We start from the raw sequence: 26,067 nt of genomic DNA, 5'->3' as shown, positions 1-26,067 counted from the left end.
GAATATTCAAATAAAATCAACTTCCGCTGGTTATTATATATGCAGAAAACAAATTTGTTCGCGTTCATTATTCCACAGAGACGTCGTAATACTTCAAACTCAAAATAATCTACTAACCCCGATACCAAGATGTGGTTCCTCTTCTTCGCATTTTTATTCACTCTTTGCTCAGGTAAGAAACAAGTTTCGCATATATCCTGAATTATGCAAAAACTGTAAATTAGCATTATCACTTGCTGCTACTATGCTTAAACAAGGTAAATTTCTGTGGATTAATTCGTCGCGTGTTTTTGCTATGTTTTTTTTTTTTTTTTTACTTGCTTACAAACATTTCCAAATCAAAGGAAATATAGCAACATACTTATGAGGCAAACAACAAAGTAATAAGTAAAACTATTCTTTTGTCCGAGTTTTAAATATTCCTGTACAAGATATTCCCAAACCTTTTCTTGCTTCGAGCCTTGTTAAAACAATACTTTTCTTCATTAACTTCCTTGATATTTTCCCTTTATTATACAGTACACAACATAATCATAATACAAACAACAGCGCATAAAATAACTTAAATATAACAATAAGATTAAGAATATGAACAAAAGTTTTGAAAAAGAAAATGGTTTATTAGATTTATGTTTAATTAATTTTTACATTATTAGCCTAAGGAGCTGTTAATTTCATTTTGCCATTTTGCGTCGAAAACGTTAAAAGTCTGAATCACTTTACAAATTGTTGTCACCAAATATTATTGCCCTGTATCATATTTAAAGAAATCAAATAATGAAGAATCTACATAAATGTATGTATGTTTCCCGCACTGTGATAAAACAGAAATACTTATACAACCATCCAATTTTGAATAACGTACGTCTCCACGCGAATATGGGCATCCGGAAGGCCTAGTTTGGAAATTGTTTTATTCTCCATTTCCTATTTTTGTGAAGCATTTATGGGTTTTGATTAAGAAACTTAACGATTTCAAAGCGAGCAAAAAACAACACTGCACGGAAAAAATTTTTTTTTACCTCTAGCGCGCGAGACTGTGTATCGGAAATTCTAAAGATATGCTCATTTTAAAATTATTTTGCGACATTGCTATTGAATTGAATTTTATGGTTTAAGAGAAAAGAACATGACATTTAATAAATAAAGATAACACACAAAACCTTAAAACACGACCCTTTGAGCGTAATATAAAATTTGAAGGCTTTCGGGTTTTTTTTTTTTTTTTTTTTTTTTTTTTTTTCCATCTTTTATTATTTTACTTTTTAATTTTTTTTAATGTCACAAGTATAACTTTCTATAAAAAAAAATTACGTATTTTGATTGCACAAAATGTCGACTTTAAGGAATGTAATGGCCGCGCTTTATCTATTGATTTAATTTTTTAAATACCTGGTATTCTGGTATAAAACTGCTTAAGGTAAGGCTTCTTTTCAAAATGTTTGTTTAATTTCTAGATTTATGACATTTTTTATTGCATTTCATTCACACTGAAATATAATCACTACAAAAGTGATAAGAAATTCATTATTTCGTGAAAATTATACAAAAACTGAAAATAGAGCCATGAAATTCCGAATAATGTAGTTCTCCACCCGAACGCTTTCATATCCAGCGCGTAAAAAACACTTTTATATCCAGCGCGCGAGACTGTCTATCAGAAATTCTAGATAGGCTGTTTTTAAATATTTTCCAATTTCTTAATTGGACCGAATTTTATGTGGCGTTAGAGCCAAGAACTTGATATATAATAAATAAAATAAATGCACAAAACATTAAGAATGGAAAAAAAAAAAAAACACGTTTTGCAAGCCATCTTAGTAAGAAAGCAAAACATTGATACAATAAACTGAGAAAAGACTTAAAAAAACATATATATATGCCTATAGTTAACGCTGCATCGCGAATTCCAAACGTGTAATGCTAAGCTGCTTTAAAAGTTTTCGTAATTTTGCTGCTGAACTGTATATAGTGTAAATGCGAAAAAAATGAGGCTTAATAATAAAGAAAAAAAAAAGAAGAAGAAGAAGAGGGGGGGATGAGGTTCGTAGGAGTGAATGTAACATCAAACTGGCAGACTGCAAGTCCAACGACAGTATTGAAAACCTTAACAGTCCCTTTGGGCGACCGTTATAATATGAAGCCTAGCAAATTTCTTTATATTAATACCTTCTGTCTCAGAGAGTCATTTTGGGAGTATTAAAAAGTTTAACAACAACATGCAGTGAGTCAAGCCTTTCACTCTTCAATTGTATAAAACAATTCTTGCATGTGTTATCTCCTTCATGGCATACTCTTTTATTATCGAAAGACTTTTTTCGTACTATAACAACAAACAACACTGGTTTCTGATTTCGTAGGACATGACAACTGCGTATGTCTTATAAGGACTCTTACAGCAGTCCGGAAATTTTTTATTTGTAGTTCCGGTTCTTCAAATGCAAACTTTATAAAGGTATTAGCGCATTTTAAATTAACTTCCAGGAACGCAAGCTGCCTTAAAAATATTTGACTCCACATCGGATGAAATGGGATTACCAGCACAGAATGAATAAAATAAACTTCCGAGCGTTAGTAGTTCGTTCCGGCTTCATTTAACAACCAATCATCTTCTGTGCAGAGTTTTCACAGTTTCTTTCTATGTACAGCAAAAGAAATTCAACAGTTCTTTTACGACTGCATTTATTTTGTCCCAAAATATGCAAAATACTATTAACCCTTTCGCCGTCCTCTCCTGTCCACGAAAATTTCTCCCCAGCGGCTGTCTGTTTTCCGTAGCGTGTATTGTTGTTTTCTCTGTATATCATAACTTACCATACATAACTTTCGTAGTGGATGAATGTCAAAGAATATTAAGTAAAATTATAAGGAAATAAAGGATAATGGAAAAATAATATCTCTACTTATTTCTAACAGCAGGCTAATTTGATAACAGGCGGTCCACTCCTCCCATTTTGTTGTTGTAATCTTTTGCAATTATTGGTTTTTTTTACAGTTCTTTTCCGTGTTCCAACATCAATCATCGAGTTATTATGGACTGCACTCATCAAACGCATATCCTTCTTGTCTTTCCAATTCACAACCTTATTTTTTTTTTTTTTTTCTTTTTCTGCTGAGTAGACGTTGAAGCCATCTCTCACTGTCTTGTATCTTATGTAAAATGGCGCGAATATTCATAACACCCGGGGCAAATTCAACTAGAAATAGAATGCCTGATTACTGCTGCCCTCTAGGAGGTATTAGAAAAAACAAAAATAAAAACTAAAACAAGTAAGCATTCAGAAAGCGTTTTAAACCTTTAAAAATTTTAAAATGTAGAAGAACGCTTGTAGCGCGTTATGGCTGTCCTGCGGAAGTTTCACTTGAACGCGCTAGACGCGTTACGGATGACAAAGAGGTTAATAATCAAAAACGTTTTAAAAACCTTTAATAAACTCGGTCAATCAATAATATTATTGTTCTCTATTTCTGATTCCCAAGATTCTGCCCCAATCAAGGACCTAAAAGTAAAGTCGCTACATACCGCTAGTCTCGACTACAGACGAAAGAACTGGCTGCATGGCCGTTTTCCCGGTTCTCAACATGTGTAACATGAATACACGTCTATTTCTCCTGGAAAAGTCTTAGGCAAATAGCTTTCGCGTGCTTTGTCATATTCAAATAATCCAATGAAACCAAAACCAACCTAAGCTTCTATCTGTTGTTTAATTGCAAAGGCAAGTCAATAGCATTAACTAAAACAGTGGTTCCCAATGTTTACTGAGTCGCAGCACCTTTTTTGAAATAAAAGTTTTTCATGGAGCCCTACCTTAAGTAAAAGTGTAGCTAATCGAAAATAAGAGATAAAAATGTTTAAAATTCGTGTATCTCCATTACTTAGCATTTTTTTAAATTTCATTAACAATAAGTTACTAATTAATGTTATGGATGCGCCTGCAAATCCCTGCATATTTTTTCAAATCATGGAATTAAACAAGACACACCCACAATGATTTCCTTTTCCACATTGATTCCCCAAGGATTTCTTTTTTGCTCTCTACTTGCTTTTTATTACAGCGACCACCACCCAGCGTTGCACAAACACGACGTCGAAAAGAGAATTAAAATTCACTTAGCCTTATCAATAAGAAGGTGGTATTCATCTTTTCTTGAAATGCAAAATTCTGTCAATTCCATGCTGCCGAATTTTGCTTTCAAACTTTTGTCGCAGGCTAACCCGATAAGTTTCTCTTATTCCATAGAAGTAAATTCAGATGCAGCTGTAGTGCTAAATGAACATTGAATTCATGCACACCTATCGAAATTTTAATTTTTTAAATATTTCTCAAACCAGATAATCAGTTCTTCAAACATGGATTTTACCTCTTGAGAAAAATTAAGGTCATTTGACATAAAAAAATTCTACAATATTAACCCGTAACAGGGGACGTGCAGTCTCAGGGACCGCGCCACATGTTCCTCCCATCTCCCCTATTGCATGCTTTGTCCAAGTGAATGGATTCTTCCCCTAGCTTCACGTTTCGTGACCTTCTTTCTGACCCCTTCTTATCGGAATGCTTTGGCAAGTGTATCTGTTGAAATTCTTCTAGAGCGGTCTGTGAGACCTCACCTCCCTCTCAGTGTTACAATTTTCGGCAGTAGTGAACACATGGCTCTGAAGTTAGGTCCGCAGAGATTCATTTATCCTTCTGATCCACGTTATTCAGAAGAACTGAAAAAAATTCTAGACGAAGTTGGAAGTGATTTTAGTGAAGAAGATGACTGTGAAGAAAATTTCTGCGAAAAAGGCGAGCGGTGGTTTTGATTTCATCATTGCATCATTCGATAGAAACAGACTCGGAAACACAGAAACCTGAAATAATTTGTTTTTATAACAGAACCAAAGGTGGTGTTGATGCTTTAGATGAAAAATGTTCTGTCCATTCCTGTATTAGGAGAACAACCATATTGGCCTATGGCTCTTTTCTACCGGTTAGTAGGTATGAGTGCAGTAAACGCATACATTTTGCACCAAGGTTATAACCAAAACCCTGTTATGACCAGAATGGTGTTTTCGAAAGAATTAGCGAGAGAATTAGTCCAACCACTACTACACACGAGAGGGAAAAATCCTAGAATAAATCTAGAATTGCGCCTGACGATAAAGCGGATTTTAGGAAAAGAAGCTAAGGATGTGGAGCAGTTCACAAAAGAAGTAAAATTAAAATCAAGGAAAACATGTCGTCTGCGCCCCCCAAGCAAGAAGAGAAAGACAGCATATTTATGTTTATCTTGCTAAGACCCTGTTTGTTTGGAATGCACGCAAAAGTTATGCAATGAATATGCTAAAGAAGACGAAAACTAAATTGTTTACTATCAGAAAATCAGTGAGATACTGATATTTTAGATACTGTAAAAATTTTTCTGTATTGTGCTACATACAATTTTCTGCGGTTAAAATTTGCTTTGAATATTAACTAATATAGATAAAATAGTTAATTCAAAATAGATGCATTCTTATTTTTAGTTTTATAGAATTTAGTGCAGCATATGATTTTCATCGAAAAATTTGAGGCTATGGGGAAATTTTCTGGGAAAAATTTAATTTCACTTTAAAGTGTAAAAACATATTTTCTTTTCAGAGTAAAATGTTCAAAAAACATCTAAGTGAAATATCATGATGATATTTTAATTAGACGATTTTTTAAAAATTTATTATAATTCGCAGTCTCTGAGACCGCACGTCCCCTGTTATGTTCAACTTTTTCACCTCCCCTGTTACGGGCTAAAAATTCTGGTGTGGATGCCACATGACATCATTGTACGGCCTATTAAATTGTGCACATTTTTTCCTGCGATTCATTTACAATTATTTCCTCGAATTTCATTAGGGATAATTTTCTGATCCAATCAATTCAGTTCTCACTTCGCAATAAGGAAACAAAGACGTAAAAATTCAAAACATGTTTTTTAAAAGTCGTAAAATACAGAAAAATCTAAAACACTAAATCGAGTTAAAAACCATTAAAAAATTTTACTATTAAAATTAGAGTATAAATCAATTAAAATTAAGCAGAAAGACATATTTTTCGGCGCATAAATCTTTTGGCCCTACTCAGCAAAAAATTATGAAGTTTGTGGAGAAATTGATTTAATTCACTATGCTACTAAGTTTCAAACGTGAACAAATGGCGGCGTCGTTAGGCTTAGTGGAACTTTATATTGTCACGAAAAAAATCTCTTCTGAATTCCATTTTAAATCCACTTCACAATCCATTTTGGGTTGTGAAGTTGGGTTAAAAAAAACTTTATTCACATATAGATGTAACGCAAAAACATCGTTCTTCAGAAGATGTAAGTTTTTTCCCTGCAGAGAAAGATCAAGGGAATTAAGCTTTTCAAAAATGGTGCATAAATATGCCAGTTTTATTTTAAATATTCGGCATCAGTAATCTTCTGCATCTTTGTATACAACATATTTAAGAAAATAAAAATTTCTTGCCAAAATTCAGTGGTACTTAGTAGAACATTACCATGAGATTGCCATCGTATACTACTATTGTACAACGAAGGCAAGTATTCACCTCCCATATCTTTTGCGCAGTTTTCCAAAAGACCTTGTGTTACGAAATGCCCAGCCGTGGTAAGATAGCTTCTCCGCAAGGCGGATATAGATTTCCCAGTCCAAGACAATACGTACACTGCGAGGAAAAAAAAACTCTCTTCTATTGCGCCGATTGACAAAATTCAACTTGCATTTTTCATGTCCGGAAAGCGAGACTTAGGGTATGCATTAGATTTATATATAGCATTGTTCTAATATAGGTGTTTTGACTCTGATTTTTCCTGAAATGACATTTTTTTTTTTTTTTTTTTTTTTTTTTTTTTTTTTTTTTTTTTTTTTTTTTTCATATTTCGATTCTGCGACTCGCATGACGACAAACTGCCAAGTTTTGTAAAAATAGCACGTGTAATTTTTAAAGAATTAGGTCTCAAAATTTCAGCTCCTCAATGTTAATTGAGTTTGGTATATATTTATTAATTATTAATCTCTCTTTTCTATTAAACTTACTTGATTCTTCCTTTCACATTTCGAAATTTAAGTTCATTCCAAATAACATTCGCCCATTTTTTATGATTTATTTTTTAATTTGTATTTTTAAATAAGTTTTATAAATTTTTCGAAAAAAAATTGAATTATAATCTATAAAAGTTTTACCATCATTTTAAAGTAGATTTATTTCTAAGCATACTTGCAAAAGGTGGTAGTTTGTTATTCAAAATTTCCGAAGATATACAGGAATTAACATACTGGCGCCTTTTGAAATTTGGCATATTTGTTGAAAGCGATAGCAACATCAATTGTGGTTTAGGCACTTTGTTCAAATTATTTGAAACTAGGAACGATGCGACTTTTTTCCTGCTCATGCACAATTGAAGGGAAAGGAAAATAGGTTGCCATATATTAAGAAGTTCGTCAAGTGAATTATTCTTGGCGCAAACTGAAAAAAAAAAAAAAAAAAAAAAATACGCCAACACCAAGTCATGAATTTCTCCGTACATTTCGCACCAAATTTTACAAAATTGAATATTTGGGAATAATTTGAGTCGTAGAATCGAAATATGGAAAAAAATGCGTATGTTATTTCAGAAGAAGTCTCATTTTATGTCAAAAATACCTATGTTAGAACAATGTTGTATATAAATCTAAAATATAACCTACGTCGCGCTTTCGAGCCATGAAAAACGCAATTTGAATTTCGTCAATCGGTCCAGTAGAACGGGAGATATAGAACTGTCTTCCTCCCCCTTTTTTTCTGTGCGCAGTGTACCTGGACGTGTCAGTTGAGAATATCGGATATAGTAGAAAGTGCATGCGTTTTCCATAGAATATAGTTTTACCATTTCGAGATGTGATATTGTAGAAACTATGCTATGTAATATAAATGTTGTTGAGCAAACTGAACGGAATGAAAAGAAATGTGTGATATAGTAGATTACGCTGCATCCAGCTTTTTATTTTTTAAATTTTTAATTTGCTAATATCTTTTTTATTATTAAAAATTTGCTAATATCATGTCAGTCATTCGATTACCAATAGAAACATAAGCCCTCTTTTGGCATCACTGGCGATACTGCAATTTCCAACACGAACTTCCCCGCAGTCTGGAAGAGAAAAGCAAATAAAGCTTTCACTCACTCACTGACTGACTAGGAGGAGAAATCAATCGTTATGTCAGCTGCTTACTCTTATGTGTATGATTTTAAAACCTCCTATATCTAGAAAGGCATTATGCAATCCCATGAAAATTATCGGTATGAATGTTTCTTTGTCAAATTACAGAACATTTGCTAATAAATCCGGTGACAAAATCGTTATGTTCGGTGCTGCTCTGACTGGCAGTCACGGTAATAAAAGAGCCGTGACAAATCATATATAAATTCTAGATATTTTCAGCGTCCGACTTTGATTTTTGTTCAGTTTGGCCAATTATCTTTGTTATATGAATTATGAAGCTTTTACAATATTTCGTCGCTTCTCAGAGGACAGCGGCGGGCAGTTTGGCGCATTTAACTAAAATATTCTTTAAGTTCCATTCAAATTTTATGTTGTATTTTCTTCCACTAATGAAAGGGAATTTGTGATTTTTATTTATTTTGATACCTAGAATTTTCTTTATCTGTATTCATTAAAATTCGAACTTACAAATTAATATATATTAAAATTATATACTTACAGGTCAGCCTGATTCCGATATGTGCGATTTAGGTCCATTCAAGAAATGCAAGCAGATGACACAGGTAGGCAGTTTTCCAGAGACTGAAGAAGGACTTGCCGAAGTTTGTCCGTAAGTATTTTTAATAAATTGCAGAGATCTGAAGAAAGAAAAAATAAAGGTAATTTCTCTGTAAAATGCAACATAAAAATTACATTATAGTATGTTTCTCATTTAACCATCAAATTTTTATCCTAATCCTAATACATTTAAAGTAATATTCCATTACTTTAAATGGAGTTCAAGAATGCTTTACGTCTACCGATTGGATTGGTAACCATCGAAACGACAACTGCGGAATGAAGGTAGACTCGTATAATTATTTTTCCCCACTTCATTTACATTCAGCATGCTTCGCTTCGTGAAATGCACACGACGCAAATATACGTTAGCTACGACCTTGCACTGCTTATTTTAAAGTAACAGACTGTAGTGCAAAAGCAGAATGCAATTTATATTCAAATTACATTATAACTTTTTATTATTATTTTTAATATATTACTATGTATTTTTAATTAATCATTTATTTATATTTTATTTTTTTTTTATAATTTCAATCCGAATTGTAAACATTTGCAGCAAGTAACCGGGTAAAACTGAAATTATTTCCTTTTCAATTTTCCTCATAAAGTGAAATTAATTTACCATTCTCAAACCGTTACAATACTTTCTGATGAAGTTAAAATTAACTTCTCAAAGCGTTACCAAATTAACTTCTCAAACCGTTACAATTATTTCTGATGAAGTTACATTAATTTATCATTCTCAAATAGTTACAATTCTTTCTGATGAAGTTAAATTAATTTATCATTCTCAAATAGCTACAATTCTTTCTGATGAAGTTAATTTATCATTCTCTAATAGTTACAATTCTTTCTGATGAAGTTAAATAAATTTATCATTCTCAAATAGTTACAATTCTTTCTGATGAAGTTAAATTAATTTATCATTCTCAAATAGTTACAATTCTTTCTGATGAAGTTAAATTAATTTATCATTCTCAAATAGTTACATTTCTTACAATTCTTTATGATGAAGTTAAATTAATTTATCATTCTCAAATAGTTACAATTCTTTATGATGAAATTAAATTAAATTATCATTCTCAAATAGTTACAATTCTTTCTGATGAAGTTAAATTAATTTATCATTCTCAAATAGTTACAATTCTTTCTGATGAAGTTAAATTAATTTATCATTCTCAAATAGTTACAATTCTTTATGATGAAGTTAAAATAATTTATCATTCTAAAATAGTTACAATTCTTTATGATGAAGTTAAATTAATTTATCATTCTCAAATAGTTACAATTCTTTCTGATGAAGTTAAATTAATTTATCATTCTCAAATAGTTACAATTCTTTCTGATGAAGTTAAATTAATTTATCATTCTCAAATAGCTACAATTCTTTCTGATGAAGTTAATTTATCATTCTCTAATAGTTACAATTCTTTCTGATGAAGTTAAATAAATTTATCAAATAGTTACAATTCTTTCTGATGAAGTTAAATTAATTTATCATTCTCAAATAGTTACAATTCTTTATGATGAAGTTAAAATAATTTATCATTCTAAAATAGTTACAATTCTTTATGATGAAGTTAAATTAATTTATCATTCTCAAATAGTTACAATTCTTTCTGATGAAGTTAAATTAATTTATCATTCTCAAATAGTTACAATTCTTTCTGATGAAGTTAAATTAATTTATCATTCTCAAATAGTTACAATTCTTTATGATGAAGCTAATTTACCAAATTAACTTCATCAAATTAACTATTTTCTGACAACAGAAAATACAGCGGAGCAGCGAACAGGATTTGTCAAAGCGACAGCAGGCGAGATAAACTCCTGGGTTACTTTGATACGAATCTGATTATGTACTGCAACCTGAGATGTTTCCACTATGGGCATGGTGATGAGGATTACATGAGTAGATCCCAAGATGGGAGATCAGCATTCAAAAGAAAGAAGAAGGCTCAATAGCATGGCATGAGGAAGTGAAGAATCTGCTAGTTTGGTCATTTGTTGGTGGAAGAGGGGACTAACCTGGCAGAAAGAAGTCCGTTTCTCAGTGAGGTCTTCATGATGCTGAGTAGTCTATTTCAAATTAATAACAGTAATTCAAGTACACATAGGTTACAGCTTATTTTTTTAATATAAAAGAAGTAATAGATGCTACAGAAAAAAAAAATCAATGTTATAGGAAATTATTTATATTAATTAGCATATATTATGAAATGGAAAAATTAGCATTAGTTATTTCTAAGAAACAGTTTAGCTTCGGCAAGATCTTCTTTGCTGGAGGGCCATAGATCCAGTTTGATATACTTCAGAGCTGAGAAGAGACTTTTCACATAACTTGAGTAGGAGGAAGAGATGTTACTGTTTGGGCTATTTCTTATAACTTTTCAGGATAGATTTTTATAACTTCTAAAAGAGGAAATATTTCTCAAAATCTAATTCATCACTGGAAGAAGGATGATAGAGACTCAATTGCGATGTCTGCAGTTTGACTCTCCTGATTCGAATTCTCCAGTCGTTTTGAGAATAATTTCATTCTTAATGAAAGTTCATAGATAGCTAGCTATCTTTGCCTTTTTAATTTGTTTGTCATCCAAGAAAATTTGGTGCTTCGGATCTACATATATTGAACTCATCAAGTTCTCATTGTCTAGCATACTAGTTTCTCTTTTTTTCATTGAAGAAGTTATTCCTTCTTCAGTAAACCCTCCATTTCAAAAAGAACAAACACTCCATTCTCGTCTCCTGTCAGTGCTTCAGATTACAGCTTTTTTTTGTGGCTATATATGGTGTTAAAAGAAAAGTTTCCAATTCTGCAAGATCATTCCGTAGCCTTTCTGTTAGTGAAACATTAGGGTTATCTACATCTTCTAAAAACATTCTTAGTTCTAAAAACCTCTTTATCATCAAATATGTACTTCCTTATCGCGTTGCTTGATCAATAATTGCTTCTTTGCCTGTTTGCTTCCTAAGAATGTCATCAATTTTGAGAGTTCTTGCTGCGATTGCTGCTTATTTCCCTGCTAATTTTACCAGTGAGATTTGTAACTAAATGAATCAGTTTAATCACTAATGGAATATATCACATCCATCCTCCACCCTTATATTTATTTATTAATATGTCAATAAAATAGACAATAATTATTTATTAATATATACAGTCCATAAATTAAAATAATAACTCAGCTTGTCATTAATTCTTTTTCAATTGATTTTAATATCATTTTTAAATCAAACTGTCGAACAAAAAGTGGAGTCGGAGTCGACCTGTTTTCAGCGACTCCAGCTCCGACTCCTTTTACCCCAAATTCTGCCCGACTCCGATTCCTTCTCCTACTCCACAGCCCTGGTTCGAGTTCCAAATGATGACTAGATAAAAGCCCACGGCAGAGCGGATCTCTGCAGGAAAAGAATGATGTAAAATGGCGCCATTCGTATCCTTGAAGAAGTGACGTACACCAATTGAAAATTAGAAATTTAAAGGTCTATTGACAAATTTTATTAATATATTTTATATTATATATATTATCAGTTAATGTATTTTGTAAATGCATTCCGTTAAATATAAACTATTCATTATTTTATAGTAATTTTGAGAATCCTTCTTAAGTTCTAAAATTTTATTACTTTCCGTTCAGATTATTTAAGGAGTACATAGGATGTTTGAATGTCTACGATCAGTCCTGCGAGGTGACAATCTTTCCGAATCCTGGGCAATACGAGAGCCTCATTGGCGCGATAGATGATGTGTGTGACAGAGATAGTCACCTGCATAGAGGTGAGTGACGTTATTCCTGCTCCCGTTTCTAGTGAAATTTATAATATAAAAATTCCGAACTTAGCACAAAAGTCTACCTGCGAATATTTTTGAATATTTTGTTATTTAAAAAATAACTATTTATTATTGAAATGGCGACGCTATATTTGTATGATGTAACCGTTGCCCAGCAACGTAAGAAATTGTTTAAAATTAGAATTCTGAAGTTTGACCATTTAGTAGATGTATGAATTTTTTTTTGCCACTAAAGAATTGCATTCAAATTATCTATCTCCGTAAAATAAAAATAAAATTTAAGTTCTACTAAGAAGATTATTTGTTATTTTGTCAATTACTGTAAAATACACTACAGTCTTATAAAATTGGAGGTTCCACCGAGATACTGGAAATTAGGAGTGCAATTATCAATTTCGATGGTGCTGGTCTCCTAATCCCAGAACGTTGCTGAAATTTTGAGAACAAGTTTGCTAGTACCAATTGCCAAGTTTGTTTATTTCAAGGTGAAATGGATGTCAGAGGTCTGCCGTATTAAAGACAGATTTTGAAGCGGATCATTCAGCGGTTATCTTTTGTGTTTATATAACTTGCGTCTGAGCAAAGAATTGTCAGATTAGGATATTGCTATTGCTGAATTCCGAAGATAAGACTAACTTTTGGTTTCATAAAAAAAGTGTTTATTCAATTTAAGCATTTCATTTCAGAATTATATTTAAATAGTGTACGTTTTTCTGCAAAATAACTGATACTAAAAATTTTAGAATTAAATTTTAATTGATATTTGTGGTAAAAAGCACAATATTTTGTAATTTTTTATGAAAATTATTTAATTTTAGTTTTATGATATTACGCGAGAACTTTATTTTTTGCGACGTTTTTTAAAATTTTTCATAATAGCATCAGGAATTGTGCTAGTTTGCCGATTTATCACCAAATCTACACTAAAGTGCTTATTCATTGCAGACATTTTATGTCTACCGTTTGAATTCCTCATTTTAAGTATATCAAAAACGTTAAAAGTTTATAAAATATTTCTATAGCAGAAATTTTTTAACCCATTAACCCCCAAAACTACAAGGAATGTTTCTTTTGTCACGAAAATAATAACAAATATTAATTTAAGCATTTATACGATAAATTTACATTGAAAATAAAAAAACATGCTCTTACCTGTGGAAAAAGCGAGTGTTGCGTTCGCACATCAGCAGCGGAAAAAGACTATTCTTCATTCTGGTCATTATACGTTTAGTGAGTAGGATTGTACTCGTGTGATTTTTGAGTGAAGCGCAGAATTACTTTTTAGCTGTATAACGTTTTATAAATCTACAAATCATATTACTTGTAATTAATTTAATATTAAAATATACATTGTATTTCTTTTACAAATACAGATTATTTCAATTGAAAGATTCAAGCATGAAAAACTTGATTACAATCATGATGTAAAGCTACATTACATACTTTGCATCTATAAACAGTCTCTCTTTACGACAAAGTCTTTTGTTATCAACGGACTTTACGATAAAATGTGTACCATCTCCATGCAGTGGTTTTTGAATGCTGAATTTACTAGGTTTTCCTGTTGCTGATCTATTTCTGGCAAATTCTACATTCTCAATAGGAGTTTTCAAAAGGAATAATGCATTCTCGCGTCTGAAATCTAAAAGAGACTTTATATGTCCAGTAGTAAAAAGGTGGTGATATTTAGTAAGTTTAGATACGGTCTCACCTCGTATAATTTATCAGTATTGTCAATTTGACTATTGTGAAATGCAAGTTCTGCTTCATATTCCTGTATAGCAAACGTGATATCGATTCTCGTACAACAGGAACAGAAATGTCCTTATCAAAAGACCAATACATTTTTTCTTGAGGTAAAGAATAATATCCTGTAAGCAATAATATTCCAATAAATCTTCTCATACAGGCTTCAGATGCAATAAATTCTGGGTATTTATTTTATTTTTTTATTTTATTTTAATTTTTTTTTTTTTTTTTTTTTTTTTTTTTTTTTTTTTTTTGCTGAGCGTGAATATTTGTCTGTTCAACGAGAAAACGAGAAGAGAGTCAATATCTAAACCAAAACGAAAATCGAAAATCTGTGCACTAGTTTTACCTTGTATTTTGTCTTTTATAATTTATCTTTATCTCTTTCTTCATGTTTTTCCTGAGACATAACTAACAGTTCCTTTTTTATCCACTTCAAGAATTCAGTCTTCTGCTTTTTAAACTTTTTAGTATGACTATAACTGCTTTTAGAAGGCTGAAACTTACTTCTTACGTGAATTTCAACTTCCTCGGCAGTATCATTTGGTAAAATATCATTATCATTATTTAAAACATTGGCATTCCTTTCTCTTTCGTCACTAGCTTCTGCAATTTGTGGGGCAACAACAACACTATTAGTTTCATTCTGGTCATTATTAACATTATCATCATCTGTTTCTTCATCAAAAAATCTTTGAAGAGCTTCTTCTAATGTAAGATACCTCGTTCTAGGCATTTTTAAACAACCAGAACATGAAACAGAACATCGAAAGGAATGAGTGAAAAGGCGATTGACTACCCCGTTTTCTGCTGACGTTGCGTCAACGCAACACCTGTTTTCCTTTCCTTCCCAACACAAATATAAACATCTGACTGATGTAATGTTCTGATAAACGGTGACCTTGACTAAAATTGGATCACTCATAAAGATGGCTATTCTTTCGTTAAATATTTTCAGCAAAAATACCCGGTCGAAAATTTTGCTTAAATTTTGCTTAAAGTATGAGATTAATTATTATAAACAAAATGATTGTTGAAGGCAAATATTTTTTTACAGAAATAATCTTCATAATATTCCCTAGACAAAATCATCTGCTGGTATAAAATATCTTAGGTAGTTATATTTATATATGCATTTATTTTGACCGTTGCGTCAACGCAACACCAGCGGCTAATGGGATGATTATAACATAGAAGACTAATCACCTGGAAGAAATTATCAAACAGTTTAATGGCAAAAGCAATTAAATAATTATTTTTACAAAATTCTTCTATAATTTTATATCACGAATAATAAAAAGCACGGATCGTCGTTGATGGATTTATATAAAAAATGGCTTTTGCGGATCCAATTTGGTTCTACAATAGCCGATCGGTTATGACCCTGAAAACAGCCAGCTGGACACGAGTGTCATTCCTCCTGAACGGACCAGATGCTTAAGTGTCTTTTGTGGTTCCTTTCCAAGATTTACTGTGAAGAGCTTGTCCCCCGCCCGCTGTAAATCTTTAAGAGTGTGACATCTGCTCCGAAACAAGTACACAAATGTAATTTGTGTCTTCGTTTATCCCCCTTGTGTTAGGCAAGTGACTCGAGCATTGGAAAACACAAAAACCTTATGTCTAATGATTTTAGTTTACTTTATAAATAATGCGAATAAAAGCCAGTTTCCCTCCCGCAGCCCTCTCCTCAGGCAGATAGCTCTCGCGTGATTTACCATATTCAAATAATCTAACCAATAAATTCGACTTCCTTATTTAGGCGGCCATGTTGGTTTACATTAGTGATAGGAAATTCTGTTTCAGTAATCTCGTGCCAAAACTTTTGTTTTTAACTGACAAGGTGTAATTTCTTCTTTTGGGAAAGAAATACTTTTGTTGCCTACCTAAGTTTGAAAATTTAGCAAACTTTTGGCGATTTTATCAATAATTTGTATATAAAATTTTTGATTCCACGATTTCCGAATTCTATGTTTTTTTTTTTTTTTTTTTTTTTTTTTTTTTTTTTTTAAGGAAATAAAATGTTACGATATCATTAAAGCAATGATAACTTAGTAGTCCTTAGCACTGGAGAGGTCATTCGCGGTCATCATTTGATTTGATGCGCTAACTGGAGAGGTGACTTTCGATCACCAGCCCAGTTTATTTATTATTATTTACGTGTTCAGCCCTAAGGCACCACCCGGAAGGGAATGGTGTCTTCGTGGAGAACTTTCTAAAGGAAACTGGCTCGTATTAACACACTACACTTGGGAAAAACTACAAAAACGACCATGCAGTCAGCCCGTTTGCGGGATTCGAACTTCGGACCGACTGCTCTTTCCCTATTACTAACTTCTCAAGGGACTTCAGTTCGCAGTGGATTTTGAGTGCCCTCGTGCCGTTACATACACTACACGCTTACACTTGCCACAATACGCTTTACCATTGCACTTGTACGTTCCCATACATTCGCTAATCCTACTTTTTCACCCTTACTCTTTCTTTGCTCTCTGATGTTGTGTGGAGGGTACGCATGTGGGTAGGTAGGTAGGTAGGTAGATGAAAGGGAGTGGTGCACCAGAAATTGCAACATAGATCGCACAGATAGTGCGTAGCGCCGTAACCATCGTTAATATAAAGCCCATCATGAGACAATGAGTTAAATTTGCTGAGTATGAATGAAATAGGTGATGGGCTATTATTGCGGATGAAACACCTTTACTCAGGTCGGGCTATACCTTTGGGAGTCAGATGGGACTTTATTTTTAACATTCGGACACTGTATTACATTGTAGAATCATTAGGTATTTTACTAGAAACAGGAGAATTGAAAAAATAGCAAACCTCTCCACAGTGGCGCCAGATTTAAAAGAGAGTGTTGGATGATAATACCGGCCCAGCGTGCTACCGTTACACCACGAAGGCACGCTAGGGAAGTAGAAGAAATACCTTATATTTCTTCAACACTAAAACGTTTATTATTAACTAAAGCGTTAACACGGACGTTTATTATTAATTTAGCATTTAGTTTTCTTGATTTTTATAAAGTTTAACCAATACGAATTTATATATACATATTAGATTGGTTCACACTGGCCCTGCCTAAGGAAGAGTATCTAGAAATATATATGCATATATATTTTACAAATTTACCTACTATATTTGGAAGTTTAGGAGTAATAAATTCCCATAAAATTGAACGAATATGGAACAAAATTCCGAGTAAATTAGAAAACCTGCATAAACAAGCATATGTGTGGAAAGGGCTAAACACTTGGCTCTTTAAAATAAGGAAGACGCATAAAAGATCACCTTCAAAATACACTGCGTAAAAAAAAAGCAACAGTTCTATAGCTCCCGTTCTCCTGGGCCAGTTGGCAAAATTCCAATTTCGTTTTCCATGTCTTGAAAACGCGAGATTGGATATATATTAGAGCAATATATAGCAATCATTTTAATATAGGTATTTTTGACACGAAATTCGACATTTTCTGACATCACATATAATTTCTTTTCCATATTTCGATTCTACGACTCAAATTATGCCTAAATAATAAATTTTATAAAATTTAGTGCGAAATTTACGGAGAAATTCAAAAATTTATCTTAGCGTATTTTTTCAGTTTTGAGCAAGAATACTTTACTTGGCAAACTTCTTTATTGATAGCATCCTATTTTCCTTTCCTTTTTTTCACTGAAGAGGAACGGAAAAAAAAATCATCGTTCATACATCCAAATGATTTTAACAAAGTGCGTAAACCATATTTGGCGTTATTATCGTTCAAAAACAAGATGCCGAATTTTAAAACGCTCCAATATGTAAATTCCTCTATACCTTAGAAAAGTATGAATAAAAAAATAATTTTTGCAGATGTGCCTAGAAGTACATCTACTTTAAGACGATATTAAAAATTTTTAAGTTATAATACACAAAGCGTTTGTTGAACAATTTAGAAAAAATATTTAAAAATACAAATTTTAAAAATAAATCGTAAAAACTGTGCGAATTATATTTGAATTAAGCCTATATTTCGACTTCTGGAAGCAGGAATCAAGGAAGTTTATTTAATAGAAAAACAGAGATTAATAAATACATATCAAATTTAATTAACAGTGACGAGTTAAAATTTTGAGAGTTAATTTGTTTTCAAACGGCTTGCGCAACTTTTACCAAATTTGGCAGTTTGGCATTATTTGAGTCGTAGAATCGAAATATGGAAAAACATTGCCATGTCATTTCAGAGAAAGTCTGATTTTGTGTCAAAATACCTATGTTAGATTAATGGCATATTTAAATGTGATATATATCCCTGGTTGCGCTTTCGAGACATGAAAAACGCAAGTAGAATTTGGTGAATCGCCCCGGTAGAACGGGAGATGTAGAACTGTCCCCTCTCTCTCTCTTTTTTTTTTTTTTTTTTTGTAGTGTACATTGCCCTAAAAAGAGCCTTAGTTTCGATTTTGAATATGATTTTCACGGACTATGAAAGACATGTATGAGAAAAATAGCAAAACTAACAATTATGAACTTCTTCAGGTAAGATTAACAGACAGTTTTGCTTAATTAAATACTCATTTGATTTTTTCTAATATTTGTAACATCCTCAGTTTACTCGTCCAGTGGTATATTCCAGTATAAAGTTGCGTCTGAGGTAATGAAGTTTAGACAGTACTTTTGCAGCTTTTGGCCATATTGCTGTACTTTATATATAAGAGAATTAAGGCGTTTGGTTTCAATATTAGTCACTTAAAATTAAGCCAAAAGGCAAACTTTACTTGATGTGGAATTTGAGCAGCTCTATCGATTTTAAAGGTTCCTTTTCTGCGGTGTCCGCAGATAACATCGCGGCAAATACATCGCGGACGAAAACGTCGCGGAGAAACCAACGCAAGGCGAAAACGTCGTGCTACAAAACATCGTGGGAGAAAACATCGCAAAGAGAAAACATCGCAGCCCTAAAACTTCATGGTACAAAACATTGTCGTCGAAAATATCGTGGTAAAAAATAAAGTATCTACAAATCATCGCATGACGATAACATCGCAAACATGCTTCTTTCAGACTTTAATAACTGTAAATGGAAATGTGGTTCTCATAAGGATTTGTGAGCTCAAGATGTAAAGAAGGATAATTTTTACCTTCACAGTTTTTTATTAACTAATACATTTTTGCTGAAAAGTTAAATTATTGCATTAATTAATTAAATCCATTTTATAGATTATACTTTTCATGAAATATTACCAGTAAAATCTTTATAAAAATGATTTATTAATGGCCTTTGTTAGTTAACTATGTCGGTTTAAAATTCTATTGAGTGCTATAAGTTGCATTAATTTTCTATGCTTAAGTTTTCTTCTTATTTTCTCAGCAACAATTTATTAGTGAATAAAAAATATGAAAGTAAAAGATTATCCTTCTTTCCATCTTGCGCTCACAAATCATTGAGGGAATATCCATTTACAGTTATTAAAGCCTGAAAAAAGCGTGTCTGCGATGTTATCGCCATGAGATGATTTGTAGATACTTCATTTTATACCACGATATTTTTGACGAAAATGTTTTAAACTGCGAAGTTTTTGAACCGCTTTATTTTCGACTACGATGTTTTGTAACACAGTGTTTTAGGACTGCGATGTTTTCTCTTTGCGATGTTTCCTCCCACGATGTTTTGTAGCACGACGTTTTCGCCTTGCGTTTTTTATCCGCAACGTTTTCGTCTGCGATGTTTTTGCCGCGATGTTTTCGGCTGTAACCCTTTTCTGCAGGAGCAAAAACATTTTGAAGAATTTTTTCCTTCTTGCTCCTAAAAATAAATCCCTTGAAAAACACCTACGACAAACTAATGTTTTTTTTTCCTAAATTAAAATTTTATATTGGCATATTATCTTCCAATGAGTTACGCCTTCTGAACATTTAGATTAGGGGTAGAACAATAGTCGAAGCAATTTTCAGAGTGGCTATGAACCGTTCATAAATGAACTTTTACAGCAGAGACATTATGAACAGTTGCAAAACAAACTTTCATGTTTGCTTAGCTAAAATTTGATGAAAGTATTGATTGATATGCTTTTTATATTTGTATTAAATTATTTTAATTCCATCGTAGATTTTTTCTCATTTCGATGTTGTCAAACGGCGCCTACTTAACCCGCTAAGGACCTTAATCACGTGATTCTCCTTTTAGAGCACACGACGTACAGCGAAGACGAACTTTCAGAAGAGATAGAGTACACTTAGAAGATGGGGAAATCACATACGGTCAGAAACTCTTTCCTGGCTCGGTAGTCACAACACAAACACAAGACAGAAAGGACTAGAACGTGTGAGAAAACATGTTTATGACGCTTAGTACAGTAGAAACCAAGAAAAAAGAACAAAAATAGAGAACAATCGTCATCAAAGAAGGTGTTCGAAATTACGACCCCCCGACCATGACGCAGGATCCGTGTGTCATGCATCTGCTATGGACTGGAGATGTGACACCTACATCACATTCCAAAGGTCGGGATTTCGAACACCTTCTTTAATGACTATCGTTATTTATTTTTATTCTTATTTCTTGATTTCTGTTATACTAAGCATAATAAATAACTTTCATCACCCTGTTTCTCGTGTCCATCCTTTCTTGTGATTTAGGTCATCACTACAACGACAGGAAAGCGTTTTCGACTATACTTTGCTGTGTGATTTCCCATCGTCTCGGTGTCTCTCCTGAAAGTTTGTCACCGCTGTACTGATACATCTCCTGTATATGACCATACTTCCCGAGTCTAGAATTTCGTTGCTTATTTGCAAGTTTATAAAATCTTTGTCATTTATATACAAAGTCGTAAAAATAGCTTACTATAAGGTATTTCTCCCGCTTTCTTAACGTGCCTTTGTGGTGTTGTAGTATGCACGTTGGGCGTGTGTTCCACATGTCCATGGTTCAATTCCCGGCCAAGACGTTGCTAATTTTTCATCTTGCGTGCTGCCAAAAAATACCTAATGGCTCTACAATCTGACAGGAAAAGTTTTATATTTGTTGAAAAGCAGTTAAACTAGCACATGGTAGATAACTAGACGCTAATAGGAATGTAATAAATACGAATAGTTCCCTCGTTTCTTTACACTTATGAAATTTCTTTAGTCATATAATTTTACTGATGATTTGTTCAAATTTTATTTTCATTTTTTTTCCGACCATGCAAACACGTCTAACATTTTTGTCAAAAAGAAACCATTTTTATAAGTATTTTTCAATATCTAGAAAATTTTAATAGCATATATTCAGACATTATCAATGACGATAAATTGTTAATTTCAGCGTATTTAATTGCAGTAATAATTTTAAGTTTACCTTTAAATGAAATTAGGCCCAATGGCGGAAATCCGCTGGCCTCGTGCGTAGGTATAATTTCGGAGCGAGAAGGCGTGGAAGAGCGTTTTTTTTCCCTCCTTTTACCGGTATTGAACAGGTTAAGCAGCAACTACCCTGAATAAACAGTATATTTCCACAGCTCATTAAACTGTGTCACGGAAGTAAACTTAAATTAAAACTTACGTCAGAAATTTGGAAAGAAATTGCGATTGAATAATAATAATTCTCTTTCTTTTTCAGTCTTTCTGGAGAGCATTCCTTGCTATAAGCACGTATCCAACAGTTACAGGAAAGTCTGTCCATCTAGAGAACTTCTCTTTACAGCTTTGGAACTATACGACATACAGAACCCAATTGCTGAAATTACAGATGATACTGAAATAAAATCATTGAGATTTTGGAAATTAAATTCATGCTTGTAAGAAAAAATTTAATCCTAGTTTAGATTTCGTTATCACAAGGCTAGAACCAGGAATTTGCAATTCTTGCTGTTTCCCCTGAATATAGTTTCTACGTTGTGTTTCCATGTTTACAGCTTCTGTGGATGTTTACATATTCACATAACTATAGAATAATGTAAAGGACTATTGCGCCAAATTCTGAACGAAGTATAAAATTTTTATTCGCGTTTGTAAGAAAACAATTTTGCAGACCTCCTGGTTTTAGTCATGTGTTAAGGCATAAAAGTGATTTTTTAAGTAAATAATTTCGAATTTCTTAAGAATAAGTTAATGTTGTTTATTATAAGTAAAATTTCTTTCCCTTATTTAAAGGACTAATTTGTATGAAATGCTGTCTGATAATACAAGAGCCAGATTACCTCGATTTGAAAATATATAACATCTAGCCATTTACTTTACAGCAAGTCAACAAGTGAAAAATGTTTGTTTTACTCTTTAATGTAAGCCTGCATGATAAAGTTTGTAGGGTTTATATTTATTTTAATTAACATTTATTTTAAGTTTAAACTATCTTTCCTGTCAAGCCTTACTTTTCCCTGGAACTGCCAATGCCAGAGTATGTAAATTTTAGTAGAACGCGCAAGGATTCAAATTATCAACGGAAGTATTCTGAGTTAAATAGAAAGGAAACGAGTTCGAAGTGTGCTTTTCTTGCTTCACGAGCGCGGAGGGAGGTAGTCAGAAATTGAAGAACCACGCGTTTCGGCCTGTGTGCTTGCCTAGGCAAATTGTTAATCTTTCAACGTAATATTCAGAGTTTGCTGAATTATCAGCGGTATTGTAGAACGCGGTGAGGTCAGTTACGTTTAGAGAGCCTCGTAGTTAGTCTCTTGTTATTATCTCTTTTCAGTTTATTATTTTTATTTTACCGCCGGGTCGGCGTAGTTTGTGAGCGTCAAGAGCACGCAATTGTAATTTCTAAAGTTGAATAAAAAGGCACTTAAACCCTTCTCAAGACTCTGTCTAATTCCCAGTTTCAGCAGTCACCACTTTGCTGCGTGCAGGTTGGAGGCGCGCAACTCTACAAGTTTCTCAATCTGTGATCATCGAAGTGTTCTTTTGCGGATCTGCTAGATATCTAAAAAAGACAAAATATAAAATTCAAATTAACTGCGTGTACTATATAATAGCTGAAGATCTCGGAGTTTCGAAATAACACGTGCTACATATCAATCATCTACTAAATAGTCTTCCAATACCAACATGTTATGAAATTTATTAGCGGTTATTTTACCTATGGGCTTCTTTCTCTCTGCTAATGTTGAAGCTAAAAGTAAGAGACCGCCATAATAAACCACGAGGTACAGTTCCCTCTTACAAGCCTTGCTGTCCAATCTAAATCTGTGATGTTCACCCCCAAGAAAGAGCTCCGCTACATTCAATAGCCCAACATGCGCATCCCAGGCAATGAGATCTTAATATTTTGTACAACTCATTGAAATAAATACATTATAATTAGGCTAACAGTAACAGGTTTGGTCCCCTCCCCTATCTGCCTAGGAGTAGGGATGCCTTCGTGGAGGACTTTCTAAAGGAAACTGACCCGTATACACGTTACACATGGGGAAAACCACGAAAACGCCCATGCAGCCAGCCGCTAACAGTAACAGATTGAATTAATAGGGTTTCTACAGGGCTGTTAGACTTTACATTAACCAGCCCTATGTTGGCAAATTCTGTATACAGAATAGCAAGGATTTTTTTAGAAGAGAGATTTCAATTGATTTCATTGTTCTTCCCCCCCCCCCTGACGAAGTAGCACCGAAGTTGATTGAATTCCTCTTCTGTTTCTGTCCGTTTTTCTTTCAATTCCATTTATTTATTTATTTTTTTTTTTTGAAATGGGGTTTTGCTTGTTTGAAAAGTTTTGGTTTTAACATTTTTAAAATTCTTTGCTGCATTTATAATACTATTGAAATATGCATATATATTAAGCGGACAATATTCGTTTTCTTCTTAAAGTTACATAATTTGTCAATCTCGGTCACGCAGTTTCATTAAAAGCACGATAAAAAGAAATAGGTTATCAGAATCAGGGAAAAATCTTACTCGAGTATCAAGTCTCGAGTTATAACACTCGAGTATTTACTCTGAATATTAAAAAAATTGCTAGTTTAGAATTGTCAATTAAAAAACTTTTTTTTTTCGTCAAATGATGAAATCTGACTCGTAATGCAGTCTCCAGTTTCCTATACTTAAGTTTGGGAAAGTTTGATACGCGTTATGAAAAAGCATAAATATGCGAAATTTGATTCCAGTACAACAAAAATTGGGCGGAGTATTTAATTTTAAAATTTGCCATTTTTGAGTTCATTTTCAACTTGATCGACGAATCTGTTAATTAAGTTAGAGTAGTTCGAGGAAATAAGTCTCCACTCAGTGTAGTAAAAGATCTGTATGCAATTCAGTATGCCGTAAAGGGAAGTCATGTGGTGTCCACATCGGATGTTATTTTTGCCCTTTATTGTTCACATAAGATATTTTCTTGATCTATATGCAAGTCAGTATGCTGTAAAAGGAAGTCATGTGGTGTCCACACCAGATATCACCCCCTCTATTGTTCACATCAGATATTTTTTTTAGATATAATTTTTTTTTCTAATCTCTCAGGTATCAAGTTTACATGGTCTCCTGTATGGCTGACTATGCCGCAGCAGAGTGCACAAACGACGCCCGACAGTCTACTGTAGATCTTGCTCGTCGATCGTATTATCTGGATGACGAGTGCCCTCAAGGATATGCGGAGACACTGCTGTCTATTGTACCGGAGCTGGATTTGGACGAATCTTTGAAAAAGACACTGTATCGCACTTTGGAAGGCCTTAAGAGAAGTTAAACAGAAAATCAGATCTATGTCGCATGTAATAACGTAACCAATATTTGTGAATATCAGATTCTGAAATTGTTTGTCTATGCTCTAACATTCAATAAAGTCATTTTTCCTAACTGCAAAATGCACATACTTCCTTTCATATATCTCATAAAATTTATATTCTGAAGACAGTCAGTCTCAGGAATAAATGTTGAGAAACTGATGTGTAAACGAACACACATTATGCATTTTAAAGTTTAAAATGTGTGAAGCAAAATACCCAAGAACCGGTTTGCTTGTACCACATTCATATAAGCAAACTGAATAAAACTGGTTTTCATTCATCTTAATTTTATAAATCAGTATTAATATTTTAGAGTTTTTGCAGAAAAGCATCGAAATTAAAATTAGAAAATAAGGCAGATGCCTGAGTACAGCCTACACATAGACTAAAAATTGGACAATGTAACCCAACTGCTAACAAGCGCGTGATCATGGCAAGACAGATTGAGACAAATTAAGATAATACAGAATTTATTAATCAGTAAGCACTATTACAAAGGACAGTTCCAAAGACACATTTACGATCGTCGAAAAACTACGACAAACACGCTAAAACAATTATCAACACAGCCTTCAGGTTATAACGGTGAAGACGGCATCCCGTCGAAGCACTAAAGTACAGCTCCCGACTGGATCGATTGTTCTCAAGCTAATCTCTGAACTCAAAACACTACCACTACTCTTCCAGGTCAGGTAGTGTATATATAACTTTAACTTACATTCTAGAATATTCTCGAAAAACCGCTAAAAATGTCGTCTAGAATGTTCTAGCTCCATCTATGACATACCATCAAATGGGCGATTTCGCCCCAAATCTGGACACCCTGCCTCTTGCCATTTTCTGGCAGCCGTAAGCTCACTTTGCGGGGAAGCTATCTCTCGGCGGCTGGGCATTTCGCAACAATATGGAAGGATAAACCACGTTTTAAAAGATGATAAAATGGAAGAAAATGAAGGATACGTGTCGAACGATAGGACAGCATTTCTGTGGATATTTTATCTTTTGGCTTTAGGATTTAACATGATTCGAAATTCTTTCTTTTACGATGTAAATGATACAATATGAA

At 33.1% G+C, this 26,067-nt stretch overlaps 1 protein-coding gene and 1 long non-coding RNA gene across 3 annotated transcripts in view; one reads left to right on the top strand and one right to left on the bottom strand.

Moving 5' to 3' along the window:
* Window positions 1–26,067, bottom strand: part of LOC146998345 (uncharacterized) — a 138,777-nt gene that overhangs the window by 54,432 nt on the left and 58,278 nt on the right. The window contains exon 2 of the long non-coding RNA XR_015040463.1: window positions 8,718–8,856. This is a non-coding gene — a long non-coding RNA (uncharacterized LOC146998345). The remainder of the gene's footprint in view (window positions 1–8,717; window positions 8,857–26,067) is intronic.
* On the top strand, window positions 58–25,103 carry LOC118187606 (uncharacterized). Of its 2 annotated transcripts, none has more exons than XM_035357860.2 (5): window positions 58–172; window positions 8,720–8,828; window positions 12,421–12,560; window positions 21,905–22,082; window positions 24,736–25,103. In XM_035357860.2, exons 1-5 carry the CDS (start codon window positions 130–132, stop codon window positions 24,959–24,961), a joined length of 696 nt encoding a protein of 231 aa, XP_035213751.1. In that variant the 5' UTR covers window positions 58–129; the 3' UTR covers window positions 24,962–25,103. The 2 variants fall into 2 exon arrangements, with proteins under 2 accessions (XP_035213751.1, XP_035213750.1); XM_035357859.2 differs by lacking the exon at window positions 58–172 and adding an exon at window positions 8,158–8,295.

This window comes from Stegodyphus dumicola, chromosome 3 (genome assembly GCF_044657685.1).
Source record: "Stegodyphus dumicola isolate Sdum_Otavi_A_Nest chromosome 3, ASM4465768v1".
NCBI lineage: Eukaryota > Metazoa > Arthropoda > Arachnida > Araneae > Eresidae > Stegodyphus > Stegodyphus dumicola.
The sequence above is the reverse complement of the archived record's forward strand: the minus strand, read 5'-3'. Positions and strand labels throughout refer to the sequence as shown.

Coding starts and splice junctions, on each gene's coding strand:
- LOC118187606 (XM_035357859.2), top strand. CDS start 8,232: ATGTGTATGATTTTAAAACCTCCTATATCTAGAAAGGCATTATGCAAT. Junction 12,561..21,904: donor AGATAGTCACCTGCATAGAG/GTGAGTGACGTT, acceptor TTTCTTTTTCAG/TCTTTCTGGAGAGCATTCCT. Junction 22,083..24,735: donor TGGAAATTAAATTCATGCTT/GTAAGAAAAAAT, acceptor CTAATCTCTCAG/GTATCAAGTTTACATGGTCT.